The sequence below is a fragment of the Ptychodera flava genome, chromosome 4, assembly GCF_041260155.1.
Source record: "Ptychodera flava strain L36383 chromosome 4, AS_Pfla_20210202, whole genome shotgun sequence".
Classification (NCBI taxonomy): Eukaryota; Metazoa; Hemichordata; class Enteropneusta; family Ptychoderidae; genus Ptychodera; species Ptychodera flava.
In genome coordinates, this window is record NC_091931.1 from 7,183,439 (window position 1) to 7,211,333 (window position 27,895).

At 38.3% G+C, this 27,895-nt stretch overlaps 2 protein-coding genes across 2 annotated transcripts; both read right to left on the minus strand.

The window, feature by feature from the left end:
* Positions 1-9,792: 9,792 nt before the first annotated feature.
* Positions 9,793-23,017, minus strand: LOC139130794 (NACHT and WD repeat domain-containing protein 2-like). The gene is made up of 8 exons (XM_070696581.1): positions 22,800-23,017; positions 16,958-17,166; positions 15,734-16,287; positions 15,140-15,296; positions 14,054-14,712; positions 13,580-13,755; positions 11,037-13,006; positions 9,793-10,802 (listed from the first exon to the last, which is right to left on the minus strand). The coding sequence occupies exons 1-7, from the start codon at positions 22,883-22,885 to the stop codon at positions 12,514-12,516; spliced, it is 2,334 nt and encodes a 777-aa protein (XP_070552682.1). The 5' UTR covers positions 22,886-23,017; the 3' UTR covers positions 9,793-10,802; positions 11,037-12,513.
* Positions 9,996-12,410, minus strand: LOC139130577 (uncharacterized WD repeat-containing protein alr2800-like). The gene is made up of 2 exons (XM_070696326.1): positions 11,037-12,410; positions 9,996-10,802 (listed from the first exon to the last, which is right to left on the minus strand). The coding sequence occupies exons 1-2, from the start codon at positions 12,408-12,410 to the stop codon at positions 9,996-9,998; spliced, it is 2,181 nt and encodes a 726-aa protein (XP_070552427.1).
* Positions 23,018-27,895: the final 4,878 nt, after the last annotated feature.

The window sequence follows — 27,895 nt, forward strand, 5'->3', positions numbered from 1 at the left end:
AGTATTATTTTATATCAATGTACTGTTATTTTATGTTCAAACACTATGATATTATGTGTCTATAGTATTATTTTATTTGCAAACATTAAGATATTATGTGCTTCAAGTATTATTTTATATCAATGTACTATTATTTTATGTTCAAACACTATGATATTATGTGTCTATAATATTATTTTATTTGCAAACATTAAGATATTGAGTGCTTTAAGTATTATTTTATATCAATGTACTATTATTTTATGTTCAAACACTATGATGTTATGTGTCTATAATATTAGTTTATTTGCAAACAGTAGGATATGTTGTGCATAAAGCATTATATATTTGATGATTAACTACTATTAATTAAAGTTCAAGCTGCATGATATTAAGTTATGCAGTGGTACTTTATGTTCAAATTTTACGATATTACGTGCACAAAGAATTAGTTTTTGTGCTATCACTATGATTTTATCTATATACAGCATATCTTACGTGAAAAAATAATATTGAGTATTTTCGATATTGTTTTATGAGCACACGTGTATGTATTTTGTGTGTAATCATTATTTTATTCGGTGTTGCCATCGTGTTATGCTGTTACATTAGTATGTTATAACCTTTCTTTATCATTTTATAAGTTCACACTTTGCAACCACTACAGGGCATACTTTACAGACTTTATGGGATCAATCTGATCACTTCACAATTTTCAAGTTGTATGCGACCTGTTAACCCCGAACAAGGCCAACTAGAGTGACACCTGGACGACATCAGGGGTTTAAACACGAAAGAAATAAATGCACTTAGCCCGGTCGTTTTGTATGTCTCGCCGATCGCTGTGCCACTAAGTGGAAACACTGAATAATGGAAATATAGCCTAATTCAGTGTGGAAACAATCAGTATATTACGAAGTTACATGATGCACATGATTCAACCGAGCATGCTCCATGCCCTTTGGCAAGTTCTTTGAGCTGTTGTCCATAATCAGCAACAGGCAGTTTGACACGGATAGTAATTGTTCATCATTGAAATGCAACGTTCTGCAATGGCCACATTATTGTTGGGGCTTAATCTTGGCAATTTGGTTGACAAATTTGAAGAGGAGAAGATTACGCCAGTACATATTTGTGAATTATCCATCGCCGACTTTCATTCAGTCGGTTTGCACAACTCCCAGGAAATGATGGCATTACGCACTATGTGCACATCACGTGGGTCAAAAGCTCCTGTTAAGGTGCCTCAAGGATGTGGTGCACCATAGTATTTCATTCCCAGAGACATACTACAAAACCACTTAGAAGAAGGATTCATCATATTTGAAATTACATCCATGTTGTCTGTATTGGAGAGAACTATCTACAGGAGAATGCAGTCATATAGACTCAGTAAGATGAACTTTTCCAGCATATCAGATGAGGATCTTGATTTGCTTGTACATCAGTTAGCACAAGAATATCCTAGCTGTGGTGAGAACATGGTAACATGTCTTCTCATGGAAAAATTTGGAGTAAAAGTTCAACGTATGCGACTTTGCGATAGCATACATAGAGTTGATAGTGATGGAGTATATGCCAGGAAAAATAAACGGCTAAAGCAACGGGAATACAATGTGAAAGGGCCCAACCAATTGTGGCATGTGGACACAAATCACAAACTCATACGTTGGTGTTTTGTCATAATTGGTAGCATTGGTGGTTTCAGTCGGTTGCCTGTAATGTTGGAATGTAAAGATAACAACAAGGCAAAGAAACAATAATTTAATACTTTCATGCCCTTGTAATCTTTCAATACTTTTACTGATCTCGGCCAGTAAAATGGTTTAAACTATCAAAGCATATGTGAACTCTAAATGAATACTTTCCTGACTAAAAAGACATATCACACATTTCCAAAATAGGCATTGGCAAATGCCATATCATACAGCCCAAAAAGAGTATCATTTCGGATGGCTGACAGAGGGTCTTGGCAGGTTAAGACTGTTTACACATGTATTAGCAGGTGGCAGGAATGATGACATAGCCTCAAATCAAATCTGATCAACTGTGCGTCCGTCATGTCGAGGACCATTTCAGGTTTGATTCTGTCAGCTAAGAAACGTTCTGCCAACGTTGACAGATTTAATCTTTCAAGAGTGGCTTCCATGTCTAATGAATGTTGATTCTCACTGACACGTCAACATTCAATGGCCGCATTTCCATGCAAGAAAAGGTGCCCTCTAGTGGTTCAAAAGTGCGAGCTAATAATAATAATAACGAATGGTCTTAAGGTAAAGGGCGACGAATTCGGACGCGCACACGCTTTAGAACGTTTCTGCGCAGATTTAACTCCAGCCTGCCGCAAATTGGTTATTTTGTAGCGCATGTATTTAACATCACCTGTCATTGTTGAAATTGCGCTTTTACCTAATTTTTTGACCCAGTGTCTTAGAAATACATGTGACCTATAACCTTATCATATTTTGACCCCCTAGGAAGCTGGTTTTTATTCAATATGAGCGAAAAATTAACATTTCTCTCCCATTTATATGGCGCAAATTACCCATTCACCTGGAGATATTGTAAAACGTAGCGTGGTGACACCCTATTATTAAAAGTGTAAACTAAATTGTATTATGTCAGGAGTTTATTTGCCAAGTTTGGTGAAAATGACACCATTCAAAGCGACAGGAAGAAAGTTCGAAAATTATGTAGTGATATAATTTCGATATCGTCATTTTGTAATCGATATTTATGTTAAAATTTCTTCACAAACATTATGAAAACTGTACATTCGATAGATATGGATCTTAAGTCTTGGTATTTATTAAAATTAACTCATTTGCGAAGCGTTTTATGATTGCTTTCTTTAGTTTAAGTGAATTATATCATTTTTATTTATTTCTAACGACGCCATTTTAACGTCCGTTTCCATGGAAACAAGCGTGGTGACCCCCATTTTTTTATTTCATTTTTGCACTTGCACAACTTCCAAGAATATTTGTGCAAAGTTTCAAGAAAATGACACCACAACTTAATTTTGACGTAATTCGTAGTACTTCACCTTAAAGGTATTAACGTAAAGCCTTAACACCATAACCAAACCAAATAAAATAATATTATAGACACATAATATCATAGTGTTTGAACATAAAATAATAGTTAATTGACCTTAAATAATACTTGAAGCACATAATATCTTAATGTTTGCAAATAAAATAATATTATAGACACATAATATCATAGTGTTTGAACATAAAATAATAGTACATTGATATAAAATAATACTTGAAGCACATAATATCTTAATGTTTGCAAATAAAATAATATTATAGACACATAATATCATAGTGTTTGAACATAAAATAATAGTACATTGATATAAAATAATACTTGAAGCACATAATATCTTAATGTTTGCAAATAGAATGCTACTGTAGGCACATATTACAGTGTTTGGACATAAATAAATAGTATAAACTTAAAATAATACTTGAAGCACATAATATCTTCATGTTCGCAAATAAAATAATACTATAGACACATAATATCATAATGTTTGAACATAAAATAATAGTAAATTGACCTTAAATAATACTTGAAGCACATAATATCTTAATGTTTGCTCATGAAGTAATGTCTGATGCACATAAAAATAGGGTGTCGGCACATAAAATGATTTTCTTTCGTTATAAAATAATGATGTAACCTCCTAATATACTACTACCTGTAAACTTAAGGCAGCTGAGGCTTTCCATATTAACTCGTAATTATATGCATTTTCAGTTCTCTCACATGAAAAAAATGGGGACAACTGTGCCCAACGTGGGCTAAACTTGTATAGTTTGCCGTACAGCTAAAATGAGTAGCCCACTGCAAATTGTAATGATGAAGAGCTATGTCACTGTCATTATGGTGTGTGCATCCATGCTGTCATATGGTCTTTGTAAGATCTGACATAAAATCCATCCACTATACTCGACTCAGTCTAAAAATACACGTACCTGAACGCTTTCTTTACCGGGGGTTGGACATCCCCACTAATGTTGGTGGGCGCCAAACCGGCAAACGCATGTGTCACAGTAAGGGGAGCTGAGTGCCCGGCACAGGTGGCCATGAACGTAGCAACTGCCAGAACTGGTCGTTGAGTCTGGATTTCTCCATGCGCTGAAATGCCTGGGCAGTCGCCGAGGTTGCACTGTTGGTATGAAGGGTGGAAGCTGAAACCATCCTGAGCTCGTTGTCGTCGGCGCCCTGGCTGTGTGAGGAATGACACCTTGTGTTCCCTGGGGACTACTTTATACTTTGTTGTATTCATGATATTTATGAGTTCACACCTGGCGGAATATTTTCGCTATGTGCTTAGGCTTTGAATATACGTGAACGAGCAGCAAAGCCGACCTTAATTGACCGTGGATTTCGTTTAACAAAGCAGATGGCGCTTGCAGTATTCTTTTGGTCGAGCAATTCTCCAACAGACGTAGCGCTAGCAGGAGAGTCTGCTGGTGAGAAACGGACGGTGGGTTACCCTGTGGATGTACTTACTTTGTTAACATGTTGTGTTAGCGATATGCGGCAGAGATAAGGATGGCAGGGGGACCGCTATTCGATGTAAATGATTCCAGTTGTGACGTCACAGTGTGCCAACCATGACCAAACTGAAGGCATGGCCTTAGTTTAGCGAATTGACCCCGCACATAGAAATATAAAAAATTAGCACTCGCGCATATAGTATATAGAAATTCTGTTGCGAGTGTAACAATATTGCCACCCGAAAGCTAAATAGCTCAGTAGTACAGGTTGATTTCACCAGACCTTTAAATATGTCTCTTCAGGATACAATATACTCACACTATCATGTGTATCAGTAATAATGCTGCTGTTTTTACGACTAAAATAGCAGTCTTTTCTGAGAGATTTCAAATGTGATTTTGTGGTTGTTCAATGAGTTGCTACATAACCAAGAGCCATTTTGAATGAAAATGATAATAGCCTGTTCCGTAAATGTGCATTTACTAACTTGCATCTGTTTGTAACACCGTCTGATGTGGCTTGCAGGCAGCCATTATGTTTCCAGTTGTCTAGTTTCCATTTGTTGAGTTCGTACTCTACATGCCTTGACAATGCTTTCATTGTATGTTAGGTCATTTCACATCATTGTACAAGGTACATTTCAGAGACTTTGAATGACAAAAATCTTTTACCTCAAGGACAGTGTCATCAGTCTTAACTGATGTCTAGCTGTAAATTCAGGCTGACAATCTAAACTGAATACAGTATGATTGTGCTCATGGAATTTGTGTTCATACACTTTTGTAAATTATATATTGTGGTTTCAGCCAGATTTGAACTCACAACGTACGGCACTCAGTCACCTAGCGGAGAAGCCATAGACAAAACCGCTCGGCCAAATCCCCAATCTCAGCCCTACGCATTTATGTATGTTGTTATGTCTTCATTTAAATACTTAGTCATCATAATTTTATATATTTGCTTGAGTTGGTTTTTGTGTTTTTTACTTAATTTGCATACATGTTATCTTCTGATAATGATGACTGTATTGATTTGCTTACTGGTAATAAATTTTGAAATTTTAATCTCTCCAGATAACAGAGTTCTTGTAAATGATGTGGAAAGATCAGAGTTATCACTGCTTGCTGATTTGGACCATGCCTACACGTTTTAACAGGCTGAATTTAGACTGGTGACGTACTCAAAGAATGGCGACCAACAGAAAAGTAAAAAAACAGTATATTCCCGCACATACACACCATGATCATACCAGAAACAAGCATGATGCCATTTACTTAATGCACAACACACGAATGCCAACTATTTGTTGTAATCTTTATTTTCCTGTCATATGATTATTTTTTGAAAATCTCGGAAAAACCTAAAATAATGTTAAAAAGTCTGAAATTAAATGCAACTTCTTAGGTTATTGACAGTGTTGTACATTTTTTTAGTCCTTAATGTGTCTTACTTGAAGAAAACCCTTGGAAAGCTGAGGAGGATAATTTGAGATTGGTTTACAACACATTTGCAGCTGTATGGGGCTTTAAGGTTTGGCTGAAACAAAATAGAATTTTTTTACATTAAAACCCCTTGTCTGACAGCAATGATATTTGTTTATACAGGTTCATAGGGATGATCAAAATGTGAATTATTCAAATTTTTGATAAATCTACAATGTTATATTTTCAGGACAATTTTTAGCTCCCATTTGGTGAATATGTATATATACCGTGCACATCAAAAACTCAAAAACCGCAGCACCACCATTGTAGTATTTGGTGTACTTGTGCACCTAGGGTGGAGATGTGAATTTGTTCAAATGCAAATGTCAGTCTTCAAAATATGATAATGAGGTAAAAAAAGAAATGTGGTAGAAAAAAGAGAAAATCAAGCAAGCGCTAAAACTCTGTAACCGCAGTCTAGATCTTGTTGAAACTCTGCATGCAGGATTTTTTGGTGATATTCATTAGTGTTTTGATGAAATTTTCATTTTTTGAGGGGCCATTTTTCCTGATTTGGTCAATTCTTTCCTCTGAAAGCACTTGTCTATAGCCTTGAACACTTGGTATGCATGATCCTTGGTCTGTGTTAGATTTGTCGAAGTTGTGGTAAAATTCTCATTTGAGTATTTTTGCGGAATTTTTTGGTCAAAAATGTTTTTCTCTCACCGTCGTTGTTGGATTGCTTTTAAACTGAATACTCTTGACCCTAGGGTGGTTATCTATTAGATTTCTTAAATTGTGGTGAAATTTTCATGTCTGTATTTTTTTGCATTATGGGGCAATTCTTTTTTTTGTCAAAAAATAATTTTCTTTCATATAAATGTTCTGATTCCTTTGAAACTTGTTTTGAATGTATCTTGAGGCAACCTTGGTTTAGTATCTTCAAATTTTTGGTGAATATTTTCAAATACACATTTTTTGCGCAACTTTTCCCATGTTTGGTCAAAATTCATTTCTCTGAAATCCCTCTTCTGATTGCTATGGAACTTTGTATGCATGTTGCCAGGGTTAAACATAGTTAAGTATACACACTGTGGCCCGCTACATCAAATGAAATGTGAGCCAAGTGTCATTGATGCTATGTTTGCCATTTTTGATCAAAAAATCTCTTTCTCGAAACACTATTTGTCTCATACCTCTGGCTGATTTGTTCTCAGGGATAATCCTACTGTGATGTTCAAATTAAAATGATATTTTCAATTTTGTATTAGTGGTAATGCAGCTTTTTGACATTTTTTGAAATGTGCTATCAAAGGTATCCACCTCCATCAACATATTCGTCACATAAAGTTATTCTCTACATAGCTCAGTAGGACTGTATTGACATTAGGTAATGTGCTTTCATTTTTGTGAAATTGATGCCATTTATCTCATTTTTCCGGTTATTGAAAGTACTTATTTTACTTTATAAAGAAAAACTATTCTTTTGCTTTACTCTACTGTTAAAATTTATGTACAGTCAAATAAAGATTTTTTGGCTAAATAATGCTTAACATCTATTTGTTTGTGTGTATAAGATTGAGTTTATAAGTCAAAGTTACTATGGTTATTCTACATTTGTACTGATTTTTCAAACATTTGGTATTGTACTGGAAAAATACATATGACTCCAAAATGTCGATAAAGGTGTCAACAGAAAATTCGCTTGATTGTATGCTCCATTTGCTATGTTCAGCTTCTTTTAAGGTAAATAAAAGAATGTTTAGACTTGAAAAATATAACATGTCACCTGTGAAGTATCAGGTATTAATAGGACCATAGTACACCCTTGGATTTCTGTCAACTTTTAGTATTGAATAAAGAAAATCAGTTTGACTCCAAAAGTGTCTTTTGACCTCAAAGTGGTCCCCGAAAACTGGGGATGATTGTGCGCCTCTCTGCTGTTTTCAACGTTGTTTATGTTACAGAAAGAATGTGTTGACTTGAAAAATGTCAAAAGTGTCCTTATGACTTCAAAGGTGTTTCCTGAAAATTTGGATTATTTATGCTCCGTCTACTGTATTCTACTTCTTTTTGGTAATATATGACTTCAATCGCGTCACTTTCTATGGTAGGTATTGGATATTTTTGTTAAAAAATATTTTAAAAAAGCCACCCTTAAAAAATTGGCCTCGAGCCCGATTCATGTGTGTTGCATATCTGTGCATTCGTAGCACAATGCAGAGGCGTGTAGATTGCATTTGTGTCCAGGGATATCGCTTCAGAACCGATGCTAATCTGTCCATAGACCTTTTCCGTAGTTTACTACGACACCAATCAGTTTTTTATTTACCTCACAAAATAATGAAATAGCTTAGTCTTTGAATAAATGAACATGTACCTACTTTATCTCTGACGATCTCTGACTCATCTCCTATTTCCGTTAATTATGTCGAATGTGAAAACATATAATTTCAACCGTTTTTAAGGGCCGTCTACTGTTTCTGCTCGGTTCTGAACTTTTGACAGATCCAACGTATTCAATACGTTTTACGCGAGAGGGCAAACGTTGTAGAGTTCGTGGACGTCGGCTCGCACGGGAAAATGGTTGAAATACATTGTATATATCCAAGTAACTAGCAGAAGTAGACAATGGGTCGTGAACCGACCAGTGTTATAGTCCCGGTCGAAGTAGACTACCAAAAATGTCTATGGGCGGGCTTGTGGCGATGAATTTTTGACCCGCAAGCGCGATTGATACTACCGCGGCAAAGCAAGTGCATAGGTAACTGATTGTAATACAAACACTAATAGTAATGAATATGTAGTCTAACTTCGCCTTGTTTATCTATACTTTGTCGCTGTCAGTAAGAAATCTCAGCAGGGTGGCGTTAAATGGTACTTTCTTCAGGAAGTCCATGCCAAGTTTATTTCTTATATTTACGTTTGGCAAGGAGACTTCTCATATCTAAACCAAGCACCCCGTGGTTTATAAGCTCTTTATCAGTAAAATAAGATGCCGCTTCTATACTCTAAGGTTTTCCAGTACTTGTTGCTATTGTAGTTCCTGTTTGTATTACAATCAGTTATCTATGCACTTGCTTTGCCACGGTTGTACGCCACAGCACTGCTGCAATTGCATTTCCTATCCGTTTATGTATTTAAGAGCAGCGATAAGAATACCTTCCAAATGTCGATATGACTTCAAATGAGTCATTTTATAGATAAGTCATGATTGATATAGACACTAGCCCTCCCCATTTTTAATTCTGTGCTCAGCCCTTTTTTTTTACATTTTTCCCCACTTTAGGTATTAAATAGCAGAGTGAATTAGCGGCAACATATCAAAGACTGAAACAACATATAGCGTTGAAACTGATTGATTGTGTGGGTATGCTAATGTTTCATCAACATTTACGAATTAAACAGTAAATTTATGAACAAAGGAACAAACTAATCTACCAGTTACAAAATATACAGCTTCGTCTCATCATCAGTATTTTCCAACCATTCCTTGTAATTATTCATAATTTGAAGTCATAAAAATGAGAGGATCATTTGTATTATATCATTTATAATTAATAGTTTTAAGCATCAAACTGAGATTATTGCCACGAAGCACCTGTGCGAGTTATACAATCGATTTAAAAGCTGCAATTTGATTTGGAAATTATTACTCTCTACGAATGTTCTCTGAAAACGTCAGATGAACACAAAATATACACAATGTCAACGGCTACTTTCATTTGCACATAAAGTCACATTCATATAAAGTATAACGTATCGATGTAAAGCATCTTAAATTTATAAAACTCAGATGGTTACGTTGTCGAGGATAAGTAAAACGAAAATCCATATTAAATCTTCAAGGAAAATATCTTAAGATCGGAACGTTGTCTTATGCGTTCGCTTTATCAATTTGCATATTCTTTAAAGCACAAACACATTAGTTAGTCTACATGGTATTGTATTTGATGAACATTGCTAAACATTTGTCTAATAAATGACAATACACATGTACTTATATCTTAGATGGTACTATTTACCAAATTACAAGATATTTCAATGCTGTCAGATTATTGGCCAATCTGAATTCACCTACTGGGTTTTATTGATCCGCAAGAAGTACACATATCCCACAGCGTCACCAGCAGCAAGTAGGTTAGCATGTTTTGGGTTCCATGCCAGTGCCCAGACTCCGGACACTGTGTGGAACACGTGTACCTGCTCTTGCTTCTCAATATCCCAGATTCGTACACTTTGGTCTAGAGCAGCTGATGCTACATATCTGTCATCGGGGGAGAAACAGACTATCCGTACCTCTGAATCGTGGCCTGGTAACTCACACGTGACTTTGTTGGTTTCAGTGTCCCGGATTCGAACCAACAAGTCTCTAGAGCAAGTTACCAAGAGTTTGCCATCGTGAGAGAAGGAGGCACAAGTGATCCAGTCTGGTTGTTCAATAGTATGGAGTAATGTTCCATCAACAGCACTGTATATACGAGCAGTGTTGTCAATAGAAGACCCGAGTATTTTCTCTCCATCGGGAGAAAACTCGGTGTACTGACAGAATCTATCAAAGCCACCCAACTCCATTAATTTACTTTGGTTTTCCCAGTCCCATACTTGCACGGACTGTGAGAACTCTCCGACTGCAATGATTCTCTTGTCATCTTTTGAGAACCGTAGACACCAAGGTAAGAATGGATCACATCGAATTACGCTCTTGGTTTCTCCTTTGTCTCTGGTCCAGACCCGGATTGTAAGATCGTCACCTCCACTCGCGACCAATTCACCATTGTTTGAAATGGTGCATGCACGGACTCCACATGAAAAGGTACGTTTCTTGTCGTGGCCCTCGTAGATGATCGCTGGTTTGAATGTTTCCGTGTTCCAAATGCATACCTGAGATAAAATGGGAAAATACTTCATGTAACACTCAATAAATTAATTATTGAATTTTCTGTTCTCGATCACAATATTATCATTTCAACAAACTTACATCAACCATACTAGGTCTGCTTCCTCCTACTCAAAGCAGTATGCATCATCATCATCATACACATATAGAGAAGTTGTTGCAATAGGTTGGCAAGGAATGCTCAGTGCATTTAGTATAATATCTTTGTCTGGCCATACCTTGAAGTCATCTGATGCAGATGCCAACCATTTTCCATCGGGTGAGTATGACACACTCCAACATCTTTCGGAATGAAACCGCATCGTACTTAGTTTCTCAGCTGCCATAGCATCCCACACTCTAACAGACTTATCATCTGACACTGAAGCAATCAATTTGGAATCTGGTGAAAAAGCAACATCCATTACCCAGCCAGAGTGACCACCAAGTAATGCTAGGGTTTCCTTCTTCTCGATGTGGTACAGGTGGACAGACATGTGACTTGAAGAACTTGCGACAAGTATTTTATCATCGGGTGAGAAGGCGACTGCAGAGGCGTCATTTGGAAGACCGAAAGTGGCAATAATGTCACCAGTATTGCTTTGGTAGACAACTGCATTTGAATCAACCGCTGCTGATGCCAACATCTTGCCATTGTGGGAGAATCTGACACACCAAATAGCCGACTTATAATCGATTACTTTATGACCCTCAAGACGATCAGAGGCAGGGAAGTTGACGTTATCCTTAATTTCGTGTCCAGTGAGTTTGCATTGGACAGATTTCTCGTTAACGTCCCATATGAACAGTTCTAAGTTGTCCCCACATGTGGCAATTTTATTTTCGTCGACTGGTGACCAATCACAGAAAACTGTGTGACCCTCGTGACCACTTAGGGTAGCAACCTCTTTTCCCGATTCAATCTCCCATATCTTGATCTGCTTATCCAGGGAAGAAGAGACCAATTTATCACCCTTTGGAGAAAATGCAATGCAGTTAATCCACTGCTCATGCGCATTTTCGATTACTCGTTCAAGTTGGTATGTTCTAGGATTCCACAGATGGATGCTCTTATCGCCTGAGGCTGTGGCAATACACTGATTGCTTGATGAAGGTGAATATCGAACACAAGTGACTGCACCATTATGACCTTCAAGTTGACCTTTCAAATCCCCAGTGTGTCTGTCCCAGGCTCTGACTGTGCAATCAGCAGAAGCTGAATATATGACATCGCCGTCATTGGAGAATGTAACGGAGAGGACTGTTTTCTGATGTCCACTTAGTTGCTGTTTGTAGGCTTCTGTTTCTGATGGTTTGTTGATGAATTCAATCCATGCCGGAGGGACTGGGATATGGTCTTCCAGAGTAGCACCTCTAACTTGCTCTCTCCATCTATTTGCTGCCCTCTCAGGTGCTGTACCAACTGGTGCATTTTGCATCTGCTGATATGTAAGCAATGGCGCCTTGCTGATGATGTGTGTTTCCCGACGAAGGAACCCTAGCATATCTTCCAAGTCTGAAATAACACTGTCATCGACCACTTCATCTTGATGTTTTGCTGCATGCACTTCGGCAACGCCCTTGCTACATTCAGACAGTAGGTCGTACGCCATACCTGCCATGCACTTTGCTTGCACGAAACTCAGATCACAGAGGATGTCACGAAGTCGTTTGTACTCTCTGGCATTTAAAAACGAAGCAGCCAGCTGACTTAATTTACGCATGTTCAGGGCCTTCAAACCATATGCTAGAGGCTGTGCTGAAATTGCGCGATCTTTGCCGTACTGTACAGTGGTAATCTCCAGAAAAGTATTTCCCAAGTGTAAGAAAGGTGGCCTTCCATCTTTCGCTACTGAGATAACGGTCTTGTGCAACCTCCCAGAACTGCCTATGATAAAGGGAGACTAATATGACGCCCTGTGCTCCTCTTTGAACCAAAAAATTACCAAGATCATGGCGCAGTCGAGCTAGCAACAGTGGGGGCAGCCTCCTTAGTGGTGGCGTATGCCATTCCAACACGTCATCTAACAGCTCATCATCACAACTAAGAATGTCGAGAAATTCATCTGGATTGATGCCTTCACTAGACACAGCCAGCAAACCCAATACACGTTGCACAAGTAGCTTCCCATGGTAGTGCTCTAATGATTCATAGAAAGCATTTATCAAACCAGGAATGTCAGCCTCAAGTTTGCATTCTTCCAAATCCCTAGAAAGACAGTAAAAAGTAGAGGTCACTGTGAAAGTAGAATTAGGATTGTTGTGTGGGTAGGAATAATCTGTAAAGATTGAAAGCGATTGTCTACATGGTTTTAGAAGATGTTTTAACTGAAAAATAATAAAACTAGCGATAGTGATTTCGTGTGCAAATCTAATCACCATTTGAGCAAATATGAAAAGTTGAAAAATTGGGAGCAATTGCTATCTGTCAAATCTTACACATGCAAGCTGGACACAAGCATCTTAAACAACCAGTGAAGTAGTTCTGAAATTTTGTAAGTGGACAGAAATACCTACTTACCTGCATACATGCACGCATACACGCACGTGCACAAATTAGATAGATAGATAGATAGATAGATAGATAGATAGATAGATAGATAGATAGATAGATAGATAGATAGATAGATAGATAGATAGATAGATAGATAGATAGATAGATAGAGGCACACAAGCTAACACTGCCCCCACGATACGGTACATAAAGCAAATGGGAGACAATACCATTATATTAAATACTGTTAATGAAACAGTCACGTGACGTGATCTGAACCAGACTTACTTGTAGGATGGCCATTCTCGGCATCTTTGAAATGCTAGTTCCAGATACAAAGGTAACGGACAGGCGTTGAAAGCTGATAACACAATGTCACGTTGTTCACTTGTCAAAGTGCGACCAACCGATTTCAACCGGGCATCTAAAATAGCCGGGCCATCAGAAGATTCCAGTCTCTTGATCTAAAACGATAATGGAATGTTGTTTCAGAGCATCGATTAAAAAAATTCCCGACACATCTGTTACTGTCTTCCACAAAGAGCTAAAGTGTTGCAAGAGAATCGATGGACGTCTATGCCATTTTATGAACTACGATTTCGTAATGCGCTTAACTCCAATATGTTATGAGTAAGCTTACTCTACGTAACACAGTGAAGAAATCCTTCCACATTTAAGACTTAACGTTTCGTTTGACTGCCCTGTTTATCAAAATCAATAAATGAAATGTGGATAACTTAGAACAATTACCATTGAACTTACCTCTATAAAATGAGACCTTGGAAGTCCAAATGTTTTCAGTCTCTCAAGGCATCCGCCAGCTTTTGGCAAGGTAGTTACGATAAACCGTACGTAGCGCGGAATACGTCTGGGTATAAATTCCAGGAATTTTCGGGCTCCATTCTCATCCGACAATTGGTCCAGAGAATCGATAAGAATGAAAAGCGGCAAATCTCTGCTCGCATTGCTTAATATCTTAAGGAACTCTTCTACCAGTCCAGAGTAGGTCTCAGGTATGGTGTCCTCGTCAACACCGTAAATACGAGCGATTTGTCGACACAGCGAGAGAAGTAAACCACGGCCGGTTGATGAGTCTGCCGTTGTACCGCAGAAGCGATAAATTGCCGCAAGGTCTGAGCCAAGGTAACGGTTTTGGACATCACGCACAACCTTGGCAACAAGGGAAGTCTTGCCGACGCCCGATTCCCCATGGATGACCAAGGGCATCATGGGATCTTCACCGTCGATGTACTTGTGAATCGCCGATAGGATGTTAGCCCTGCCGGTGAAATTGATGGTATGTTCTCGGCAAAAGAGAGCATGGCGGGCAACTTCTTCTTCTAACATGTCAAGAGGTCCTAGTCGCTGGAAGATTCCCTTCAGGTTGTTTACCAGAACAGACTTCACATTTTCGCACATTTCTTTAAGAAAGCAAAATGTGATGGTTTACCTACACGTGTAATTCTGTTGTTGCTCGGTTCGCTGTAACCTGTTAAAACGAGTTTCTACTAGGACTGTGCAGCCGGTCATTTGGGCCAGGTACTCTATTAAATGATTGAACGTTGCATCATTTAAAAGCTGACAGTTTGTGCACCATTCTCTATTGCTAGGTTAGCTACTCTGAGATGAATAGGAAATACTGGGTCGAAGGTTTTATCAGTCAAACCCACAAATCCCAAAAATGCCTTTGAAAACTGAATTCTCATGGTTTGTTGCATGAATTATCTTCAGCCTATGGATAAAACATACTCAGTGTGCGTATGTAAGGTTCGTTGAAAGCGAAAGGCCACGAAAAAAATCATTAGACTGACTATTTTAATAATATTTATGTTCAAAACATTTCATTACCTTTGATGTAATCACCATGAGATTCCATGGTCAATCCTGCTTGGTTCCATTTCAAGTCATTGAACAGAAAGAATCGATCAGTTCCAAGTTTCTTCGCTATTTCCTCTTCTTTTAGTTTCTGCATCAGTTGAATGCTTTCTTCGTCTGCCTCTTGGCCCTGGTAATGAATGTATCCGTTGATTAATAAAGTAACCTTAATAGCTCATTCATTCTTATACAAGATCATTTGATTACAGTGGCAGTCAATTACTTATCGCAGACAAATTTAAATATTCAATGATATTTCACCATGCATCAGTTAATTATCATCTGATACTTAATCAAGTTCTTTGACGTGTTATTTTATCTTCGAATGACGTATAACACAATTGGAACTAATTTGGGATAATTGGATCTTCATATTTTTCAAATTTCTCAAAAATGCTAGGTGCCATATAGCTGAATTTTGCAATGTTACAAATTACTCATAAAAACAAGTGTATAACTTGACAAGAAAAGCAGATAAGGTTACATTTTTACACTGAACAGACATTACTTCACCATCCAATTATCCCAAATTAGTTCCAATCATGTTCATAACTTCTTGATAACTACCTTAAAATTAATATATAACCTCGCAGTTGCAGATTCTTTATCGATATCTTGGATTCTTCTGTCGATAACCAGAGTACGCTCTGCTGCCATGGGGTCATCGATGATGCCAATTTCAACTTCCCGTTCTGTGATTGACGTCACATATTTTTTCTTCTCTTTCTCATGGAGTTCTACCTTCTCAATGGCTTCGTTGAGAGCTCTTGACACTGTCTGTTCCACGGTCGACCATTCATTCCATGCTTTGTCACTCGCTTCCTTGGTAACTGCGTTGATATCGAACTGTTGAGTGATGGGCTGCAGCACATAGCAGGGTTCTAAGGCATTGTCGTCTCGACGGTACCAGTTTCTTACCAACTCACTCTCCGCGTCATCAAGATTGCTGAGGAGAGTCTCGAATTCCTGGTGCGGGATCATTGGAGGCAACGGTCTCCATCCATACTTATCTCCGAGGATTGCAATGAAAGCCATCCCAAGGGAGGCGTCCTGGCAACGTCTCACTTCTTCCAAGCAGATATTCAAAGTACGATGATCGGATGTAGATTCTTGTCGTATACCTAATATGAAAGATCATGAAATTGGGCATTGGATGAACTGGGCATTTACTGGTAATAATACAGCTGGATGTCCATGTCATAAAATTTGCTTGTGGTAGATGTTATATCTTAAGGGACAGACATTCAGACTCTCAAACATGTAATCTTAAAGCTTTCTGATGTACAACATTTGACGATTCATTTTAAAGATCTTGGTGCAAGAAAACTTTTCATCATCTTAGTTTTTGAAAATCGAAGATTTTATTTCCTCCATATACTTATACTTGTACAGAAATAGCGATCATTTTAAATTTCTCATATTGATCAATCTTGGTTAATTTGTTTCTCTAGTACCAAAATTTGTACAGTGTACAGTACAGTTATCCTTGATTTTGAAGAGAATGGTTGAAATAATGAGGAAAAGTTTGAGCGAAAGTTTATGTCTTCCGCTTTCAAGGCGCATGATAACTTATAAGCAAAGTTTGCAGTGACAGACAAGTTTGCTTTGTGTCTTTCGTGCGTGCCCCTTTCTATAGTCTTTAAGAATGAAACCAACATAACACTCTTATAGAGGGCGCAACTAACTGCATTTTTGTTTTCCATATGGCCCAAAGATATGACATTAAAATGGTTAAGAGTAGCAGACAGAGGGGTTGTGATTGTTGCAGTACTTTTAATTATATCTACATACCCCATCTTAAATCGACCACCTCAAATGCAATTCCGTGTTCCCGACACATGTTTCGTATTGGCTCGAATACATGCTGCATCAGCATATTGCGATCCAGTGTGGTGTCGGTAAATGTTGAGCTGAGGAAAATCCGCACCGTCTTGTGTATCAGCTTCGGGTCCATGACGTCTGGTACCATGCTAGCTATACTAGCCTGATCGTTACCTTTCCTGAAGTGAAGAGAAAAATTTCCCTTAGGATGAAGGCATTTCAAACCCGAAATCATATCTTTCTTGAAAAAATAGAAAGAAACCTTTCACCACGAACTGGTGAAAACATTGTAGAGATACTACTTCCTAATCATAAGGCCATGGATGTTTACATATCGTCATCAGTCCTTCTATTCTCATTCAAACACATCACGTCTTATCAAATTGAAAACCATTCGGAGATAGCTTAAAATATACTTTTCCGAAAAACTTGGATGGCCTAGCGGGAGTTGATGATAAACAAACGAACATTTCAGAGACGGTGCTGATGAATTCCATAAGACTTCAATTTTGAAGAGTTTATCTAGTTTCAAGATGTCATTTTTGTCAATGATGGCAAATATCTCGGTGAGATGCACTGCGTTCTACTGTGATGCAATCCCCGTTTACTATAGGTAAGCGGACGAGTAGGAGGCAGTTTACGGAATTTAACGGTACAGTTTGCCAGTAAAACTCCGAGGCCCGCAGGGCCGAGGAGTTTTATGGCAAACTGTACCGTTAAATTCCGTAAACCGCCTCCTACGAGTTCGCTGACCGTGTTATACCACGAATTTGCCGAGTTTTAGAGCCTTGTTTGCACGCCGAAAGTTTTTATTTGTAATTTTAGTGCAGTGCAAGTTGAAACTTTGGCAGGAAAACATTGACGCGTTTTGACACCTTGTTGAACGAAAGTATAAAAAATAACCCATGATTGATAAAACAAAGTTGACATGTGTTGCTATTGTAGTGCGATGACATGGTTGAGCACCTGGTTTGATTTGAATTGTATGAATTGTGTTTGATTGATTGGTTGGTTGAATGAAGTGAAAAGGTGTTTGCAGATCGACGTTAGAGTCACGCTTTGCTCATTTGGGTCGAAAACTTTGAGCAGCATACACGCCGAGTCGCTCTACGTATATCGATATGGCGGATGAAGTACAAATGAAAGCTGTAACCGGTGCACTTCAACTACCAAAGCCAAAGATGGAAAAGAAAAGTCCCCCTGTCACGCCAGTGCTAACGGCCACAATCGGAAGACCAAGCTACACAGCCACGTCAAAGAAAGGCGCAACAGAAACTGCAAGTACAAAAAATACGTGTAGATCCACAATGACTGTGGTACTGCGTGTGTGTTTGCCTGTCGCTAGATTTAAGTTTTCCAAGGGCGACTGAAACCTCTACATTCAGTGTTGATAATTGACTTTGAAGTCTTAAATTTCTGCTTCGAATGATCGTGATAACAATAACCTTAACACAGAAGTGATATTTGCAATCAATACCGTTATTTCACGGTGACCTGCCTCACAGTACAATAAATTACCCACAATTCTCTTTGATTTGTATCCTTGAAGGTTACTTTTCTTATAACTTTTTCAGTTCTGTATGCAAGCAATAATTTTCAGCATCACAATAATTCATAAATAATATAAAGTAAAAGTACGGTTAGAAATTTCAGTTAAAGTTTCCAAATTACCATAGAACAACCATGGAAGTCACATTCTGTAGGTACTACAAATGCCATACTTTTAGGCAGCAAGTTATGACGAACTGAAGGGGTCATTCTCTGAGAAAACTTAGAATGCAAATTTCTTTTGTAATTTCTATCGGAAAAAATCAATATCCCTTTGTTTCAAAAAACAGGTGCAACTAGTCTCCCTACTTTCCATCACATTATTCTGTATGGCTGAAGACACAATCAATGGAAAATTGTACAAAAATGCTATCTCCTCTCTCAATCTTGCATAATTTTCCAAATCATTTAAAAAGAGAGTTGAGAAGAATGGTGTACTTAAAAGTACGGTTTCAGAATTTTTATAGCTAGTCTATGAATTTGTCTACACATGGGAGACCTGGTAGACTTATCTGGGGAATCTCTGAGGATACAAATCGCTGCAATGAATTATGGTAAATCTACAGTACAGTGTGCCTGTAATTGATTTTGAGATGTTCAGTCGTGCAAAATTAATTCAGTCCGGTGATTCTTTTAAAGTGTCTTTACTCTGTAATTAATGGTGAAATAAATTTCTTCTGGTATAATGTCTCGCAATTGTTTTTTTTACTCGTCGCCACGTGACTTTATTTTGTTTAAAAATGTCAATTTTACAAGTTCTTTTGTTTAAAAGTGTCCGATTTACTAGTAAACCGGACAGTTTTTAACAAAAGAACTGTCCGATTTACCAGTAAATCGGACACTTTTAAACAAAAGAACTTGTAAATCGGACACTTTTTAAACAAAAGAAAGCAAGGTGGTATATAATAAAATATTCGGTTATGGAAATTAGAGAGCATGGTTAGAACAATGGGCACGAGGCGGAGGGTGGTATAACAATAATTATAGATTTGAATTTTGCAAGAATCTGCGACATGCAGCGCAAATTCCCACACAAGAAACAAAAGTTGCTGATATATTCTCGTAAACCAGGAGATAAAATCTGACATACAAATCAATTTGATATAAAGAATAGCATACCGCCAAGATTTTATTGGACTGAAGTGCGCGTTAACGCGATGATCGCACAAAAGTGATTATGGGTAAACACCCAAACAAACAAGTAGAAGATGAGATACATTTCTTTTTTCATTGCAAAAGGCTACACAGACATTAGACATGATTTTCTCAGTGAACTAAACATTTGTAAAAACGCATTCAGAGGCACACAAGACCTTATATGAGCATATTTTCAAGGACAGATAAAGCATTATTGTGTGAATTGGGAAAATACATACATGTTTTAAACTCAGACGAGAAAAAATGAATAAAAACAAAGAAAATATATATTGACCCCATAGATATTTATATATATATACTCTTTCATTGTTGTTTTTGCAAAACCTTTATTGCATTTTATGATCAAGATCCTAACTGGGATACGATTACAATAAAGGCTTACTTTACTTTACTTTACACGCACTGTACACGTATGGGGATTCGCAACTGAACAGTGGTCGACAAACAGTGTATGACTAAGCCAGGACAACAACCAAACTTGTCTGAATAAAGAACAGGATCTCCAATTACGAGTCACAAACAACAGTAAAAAAAACATGAATAGATCGGGATTATTGCCTGGAGAGTAACAAGCCTTTATTAAAAGGCCGGCAGAGTAATCAATACAAGACAAGCTCTTGTTCGGGGTCGAGTGCATTGAACCGTGAACCACATCGCCTCTGGAAAGAATGCTTTTAACCCACTTGACGTACAATACGTACTTTGGTGACTGTGGCAAAGACAGTCAAGTTATGCCACGCAAACCGTTTCGAGGCTTGTACGTGACTGACAACACTTTTGCCATCCAACCCTGACACCCCCCCCACCCCCACCCCCGTCCCCTGTCGGAGAAATCAGTGTGACGTAATTGAAAACATACTGCACTGGAACTCTTGCCATTACAGCTATTATACTTTTGATTCGGAAAGAGATTACAGTTCGCTTGCGTCACAATTCATTCAAAGGTTACGCCTACAGTGCACGGCTATTTTTCTTCTGTTTATGTGTTTTACTGACCTAAAAATCACCGTGGTATCTCCAGTACAAAATTGAATGTTCAACGTATGAATATGTCACATTTGGCTCCCCTACAGTCTAGTCAGATTAAAGCGAAGTTGTAATCTTACCTAATTTCTTGATTCAGTCTATTTATAGGTTCTTGGCTATCGTCTGATGTGTCAATGGCATAACAGCGATGGCATGACGCTCCCATTTTATCATGTTTTGATTCGTTTGTGTCAAGAAATTCCTGATTATCGGTTGATTACAGCTGCTCAGTTTCACTGTTACTTTTTTGGTTGAAGTTCAGGTGGAATGAGGGTTGTCACCCTTCTTGTAAAGTCACGGTATAAACGATAATCTTGTGAGACTGAAGATATAACTCAATACGCTCAACACTGCAGTGCGTATTTTGTGAGCTCGAAATAACGAATCGGAACAGATGTCATCTGAGGACACTCCATGATCATGCCCGAAGCTAGCATACGATGGATAGAGTTTCATGCATGTGTTTCCGAACTGACTGTTTCTCTCAGCGATCTGTACTGTACAGATGGATATATTCGGTACGCCAAATTAGGTAATTACCTAGCAACTTAGCTGAACAGTTTGCTATATGTCCACCATTTGACGAAACAAGGGAGTGTTTTATCGTCTGGAGACTGGTAGGGAATTCGCCAAATTCAGCAGGCAGCTCCGCTACTGAGTAAACCGATTGCCTATAAATGATTTTCTACTGGCATCCATTTCATTTGAGAATTTTGAAAGGGAATAAAATATTGAAGAGTGTAAAACACAAGTTGTAGTTTAATTCAAATACTGAAAAACGGCAGGACAAAAAATAACCGCAACAGACCATGCCTTACACTCTACAATCATACACACACCCTTTCAAAACGCAACTTTATCAGACAATGAAACTACCCTTTCAAAACGTAACTATATCAGACAATGAAACTTTACGGCTTTAGACTCACACCTGCTGTATAGGCTAGGCCTCAACCTGACTTCAGACTGTGACCAAATAGAGCGTGGCATCTCTAACCCCACTGACAGAGAAACAATTATCGGTGTAAAATATTGTGCTCAGTAAAGCATGTACTCCGTCATAGTACCTGAAACCCTGCGATGGTCGGTTCAGGTGTCTAAGCACATGTCTCCCGACATATTTTCTACAAAGTTAAGCATGCTCTTCATTGGAATATCGATCGTGGTTACATTGTAAAAACCTCGGATTCTAGAATGACCAGATCTTTGTTGTCTGTGGTTGCACGTATGTCTTTGTCAAGCCACAGTCCAAGAGCAGGGAACGTGGGTAAACGCAATTGAAATGGCAACAACAATTGTGCAATTGGAACTATTTCCCTGTTTTTCCTCACAAGCAAATAACAGCAATATCAGCTAGTGAACATTACGTTGATTTTCACTTTCCAGGGAAACATTAATATCATAACTAGTCGGCAACAATTACTGTACTAGCATTGATTTTGCTATAATCTACTATTCGTGACTTCACGTATTGTTCTCAACGCTTGTGTTTCAGTTTGGTAGCCATAGTGACCACCCGCCATGTTTGTTATGGCAAGGCAAATGGAAACATCAACTGTCGCTTTCAGTGCCATAACTATTCTTGTTTGTTCACAAACCCGTCCGACGTTACACATATCTTATAGCTTTTGTTGCAAGACAGGTTCACTGATCTCTTGTTTGATCAGATAGGTAAAACAATGGACAATTCTGTCAAATCCTTCGATTTCTCGGTCAACTGATGACAGTGACCGATCTGGTTTTACATGTTGGAATGCATTAGTCATGCAGTAGGCCTATATACAGTATGCATGATATGGCAACGTAGATCAAATACAATGTTTCTATTTTGATGATGTAAGCAGGTTCCATGATATAAATCCATTTAGGAGAATGATTGAATATTCGCAGCTATCGTCGTTTGATGAATGAAAGCATGGATGTTAAACCCTGTGGCCACCCGGATAAAATGGTTGCTTTGCGAACTTGCAATTACTGAAACGTTTTTGCTGTATATGCATATGCCATAGCGTGAATCTTAATAGCGAGGATTTCATTGTATAGTTAAATTTCGCAATACAGTTAATATTCGCAATATTACCTGATTTTGTCAGCCATTTTGAAGGTAGACTTATGAGCTCGACTTCCTGCCGTTACACCGGAATCCGAACTACACAATGCTCCCATGCCGAATGAAGGCGAGGCAGTCGGCTCTAGTCAAAGCTGTGATGACGTCCAGGATAAATAATCGTCAAGGCGTAGCGTTTATCCAGCTACTGTGTGCACACATTGTTATGTGAATGTGTCACTGTCGGTAGCAAGCTGCAGATCGCAGAATCCCTCCGAGAGATTAGTCAACCCCTCCTTGAGTGATTTTTGTCATTTTTTGATTTTTGGTAAATTTATGAATCCGTGTAATATGGCCTTTGAGCGGACGAAAAGTTTGAAACCATAATATACTCTGAAGTGTGTTAGATTTTAACAAAAATGAACATTGTGTCTTTACGGTTTCCAGATTAGTCAAGACTACCTCAAGTAGGTAGATTACGTTAATTCCACTTGTACGAGTGCGCATGCGTCACTCTTCTTCCAAGCTGCCGGAAGGAAGTATGCCTTGGCACCAAAGGTAGCCATCGATTTCGAAAGCATGGTCCACAAAAGCGAAATATCAAGCATATGGCCGGGAATGAGAGAACAGTTGAAATTGTCAGAGTTACAGTCCAGCTTAAAACTTCAGTTTCCGATGCGCTTACAAAAGGTGTGAATTACTTACTGGTCGCAAGCGCGCACTGTTACGCAGAACGCTAAGGGAGCATTCGTTTTTACAAAGGTCGGTGGAAATCAGGGGGATTACTTTACGAAACCGTCTTTTAGGGGGGGGGGGTCAAATTTTACAATCAATGATTGGAAGGGGGAGTCAAATTATACAAAGGTTTGCATGGAGTTATGGAAAAAAAATTGACTTTGGAATTTCACCGAAATGTTGCTCGATCCTCCATACGTAATCTATGAGTAATTTATGAGGAAACTATGAATAATTTCTTTTAAATACAAAACTACCTAAATCTGTACATTTATACACTCTTGATTATTGGTATAAATGTACTTGATCAGACTAGGGTAGTTACCGGTACATGTGTGAGCAAGAAATTTGATTTTGGAATTTCACCGAAATGTTGATTCACTATTTTGTCTATGAGGAAACTATGAATAGTTTGTTTCCAATACAAAACTAGCTATTAAAATTTGTGCTTTAAAAAGTTTGACAATTGATATAAATGTACATGACGAGAATATTGTATTTGAAAGAGCAGATCTGAAAAACCAATATGATATTGGAATTTCAGCGAGTGATTATTTGTAAAGTTCAAAAAAGATTCTTTGAAAGTTCAAAGGTCAAATGGGAAATTATAAGTCAATTAAGATATTAATGATACGGACTGTGACATTTGGGGGAGGCTCGCTGTGTTTTTTTGCATGAAAGTTGGAGAGGGTAACTCTTTTTCTTGCAAACACGTTTGAAGGGCCTAATTTTGTACTGTACCCAGGGCCATAGGGTGCGAAGGGTTAATGAATCAAACCTGATGATTTTTTTTTGGGGGGGGGTCACATGTTACATTTGATTAATTTAGGGGGATCAAATTTTAGAAATTTGATTTGGAGGGGGGTCACCTTTTACATTTCACTTGTCGCTCAAGTTTCACGGACCCCTTTCCCGTATAAAACGAATGCTCCCTTAAAGCTTACTCATTCAACACTAAACTGAGCTTCGAACAAAAGTTGGTGATACATCTTGTGCACAACTGAGAAGCTGCTCATTGTAGTTTACGTTATTTTACCTCATTTTCCCGTAACACGTATTTCATAAAACTGTTCCCGTACAAAACAAATAACGGCCGAAAATCCAAATAGTACGTCTTTGTCTTATGCTAGACATGTTGCCAAATAAAGTCCAGCATTCAAAATTAATCGCCGCCGAAAACTAAAAGTATATTCGCGTCCGCGAACAAATGACGTGGACTCAATGCAATCACAGAGAGTAAAGTCTTCCCTCTCTACTACATAATGCAAAGTATAGTCTGACACCTAAACTGACCCCGTGCCAATCAAACTAGGCCTACTTGCGAATATCCAGAATTACGTCTTTTGCTGATTACTTGTTTGTCTGCATCTAATGAAGTCTGACATTCAAAATTGATCCCGCTCCGAACTAATTGCGACTGACGATAAAACTGTCAAATAATGCTTTTTATGTCTGCTACTGCCCAGTGAAGTCTGGCATCCAAAACTGTTCCCGCTTGCGTTACGGTTTAAAGCATGCAATGAAGATTACGTTCTTGTACGTCACCACAAGTTTTCTATCTTTTTTTTTAAATGGTTGAGACATCTTTTTGTTTCGGACAGTTTGGCGAGCAACATTCCTCTCAGTAGAAATTAGAAATATGCCAATAGTTCGAACTGTTTTGTAAATTCCGTGCGGGTAACGCACGTACAGTTTTGCTTAAATTTATACATGCCTCGTATATGGAACTTTGCGCGCTCCATAGGATCCAATAGTCATCACTTGACTGAAAGTGACCCGGAACTGTATTCAACTTGACACTTTTTGGATGTAGAAAAGTTGAAATTACATGTTTTGCATGGTAAATCCGGCTTTTGGGAAATTTTGCGCAAAAAATTGATAACCGCATAACTGTAGTTAAGCTATGTACCCTCGGGGCAGGAGACCATTTGCCTTCCTTACCTCGGGCAAATGGTCACCTACCGTCGGGCAAATAGTCCCATGTTTGGGTTATAATATATAATATTACGCCAGAATTTCAATATACTGTTATGATATAATAGCAATATGTAACACCCAGCGACGGTATACCACTCGATTTTGACCAGTTCACTCCATATATGCACTCGCCATCGCTCGTGCATATACACCCGTGGCCACTTTAGTGTTGAATCAAGCCTGTCTGGTGCAAGCAGAAATTCTGTCTGCAGAAGGGTGATAAAACGGTTACTTTACCCTGTATCAGTGGTGATAATGATCCTACCATCGGTACCCCATGGACACGCCGATTAGCCTGAAATTACGGAGTGATTATAAAATACACTGTATACAAATGATGTTGACCACAGCATTTGCCCTATCAGTATTTAGTTTCAGGTAAAACTCATGTGTTTCAAATGCAGTCAGTGTTACAGAACATCACACATTTTGTGCCGATTTCAATATTGCAGTGAATGAATACCAACGATACTATAGCGTGTATCGCAAGTGTCGTGTTCAGACTTTGTTCAGACGCGGGAATTGAGAAAATGTCATTTTGAAAATGTTAGCAATTAAATTACAGACATCGCCCTTTTGATTGCAAAACTTTCGAAATGAACATTCACTTGCACTAAATAAGCCATGCTTCTTTCCTACAAACCGTGAATAAACTTACTCCAATTTCACTTGGTACGGAAAGGTAAGAGCAAAGTACAGTCGGGGTAGCATTTTACATGTACATGTATTAAACATGTGTGTAACCATGAACGACACTTTCTCATCCCGGTTGAAGGGAACCTGTCCTGATACATGTATATATCTTCCAAACTTTTCTGGCTCTCTCCACGCTTATCTTAAAACGGTCGCTTGCCTGTTTTTTGTAGCTCCTCTTGATACCTCGCTAAATGCCAAATTGCCACCACAATGTCTTATATTTTGAACAATCAAGCTGCCCACGTCCTTACTGAAGGATTTTCCCGTATGATATTCGCGACCGTTGTTATTGATGTTCATTGTCGGAGTGCAGACTTACAGCGTGTCTACAGTGCAGTGTTGTGATCGATTTGAATTGGGCAGGCGAGACATTTTAGTAGAACGTTATCTCAATCCTAACAGTGGGGTGCCGATAGTGAACCTTACATTTATTACACCGACCATCACTTTGTTTCGTTTATACAAACAGAATTTCTGCTTGCACCAGACGGGCTTAATCAACACTAAAGTGGCCACGGGTGTATGTAGTGAACTGGTCAAAATCTCATGTTATACTGTCACTGGGTGTGATTTATTGCTTAAATATTACATTAGAATGATGCCGTGATTTACAATGTAAACACAATGCTGACCTAGCATTTGTTTTTCAGTCTGTATCGGAGCTAATCATAGCGCAGACATAGTTTGTCTCGACCAACTGAACTGTTTTAGGCGGACTGCTCATGAAATGAGCTGAGGTCGGTCCAGGGGCGATGTCAATCTCGATTGAAAAGTATGCAATATTTCACAGCACAAATTCGTGTCAGTATAGCTTTAAAATGATTGCAAATCAAATGTTATTCTACGTAATTATATTCTTAGGCTATAAATTTAAGGAAACGAAGACAGAAGAATAATAGATGAATTTCCATGAACTTGAAAAATTTAAGAAGCCACGAACGTACTTTTTAAAATCTGCAACCGCTTTTTCCTGTAGATAAACTCCGGGAGATAAACTACATCACGTTTAAAAACAGCGTGCTGCTGGTCTGTCGATGTCCTTGTTATTATAATAGTTCAACAGAAATAAATTCATATCAAACATAAAATATGCATCCTACTCTGAAATTTTCGAAAGATCTTCTCAAGAAATCAGATCTTTAGACCTGATTATCTATGAAGGTCATCGATGCAACAATTTAACATTCTCGACTTCAGAACACACACACACACACACACACACACACACACACACACACACACAACAGATACATTCCAGTTCATTGCAAAGTAAACAAAGACACAGCATATCATGTTTGGCAGAACTCGGAGGTGCTTAAGAACTTTGAATCAAAGGGACAAAGTCATGACCATGCATATATATTCGACTCAGATTCACATGATCATATACACAAACACAACCAGACCGAACGGTAGACATTCTAACTTCCCTACTTAAACAAACTTAACTTCAGTGGAGCAAGGTGGTCAATCACTACACGTTTCGCCAACCGAAAATGAATTTTAAGCGACTGATGATGACAACTCTGTTCTCGAAATGTAGCATCAAAGGATCGCAGTGTCACAGTAGTCTTTCCACTCCAGCGCGGGTTCAGGGCTGGACACGTAGATTAGAGGTACGTTTCGCCATGACAAATCAACACTTTACATAAAAAAGCCAAACATAACATACTCTTACAATATACACAATATCATACACAAAATTCAAACAATAAAATATG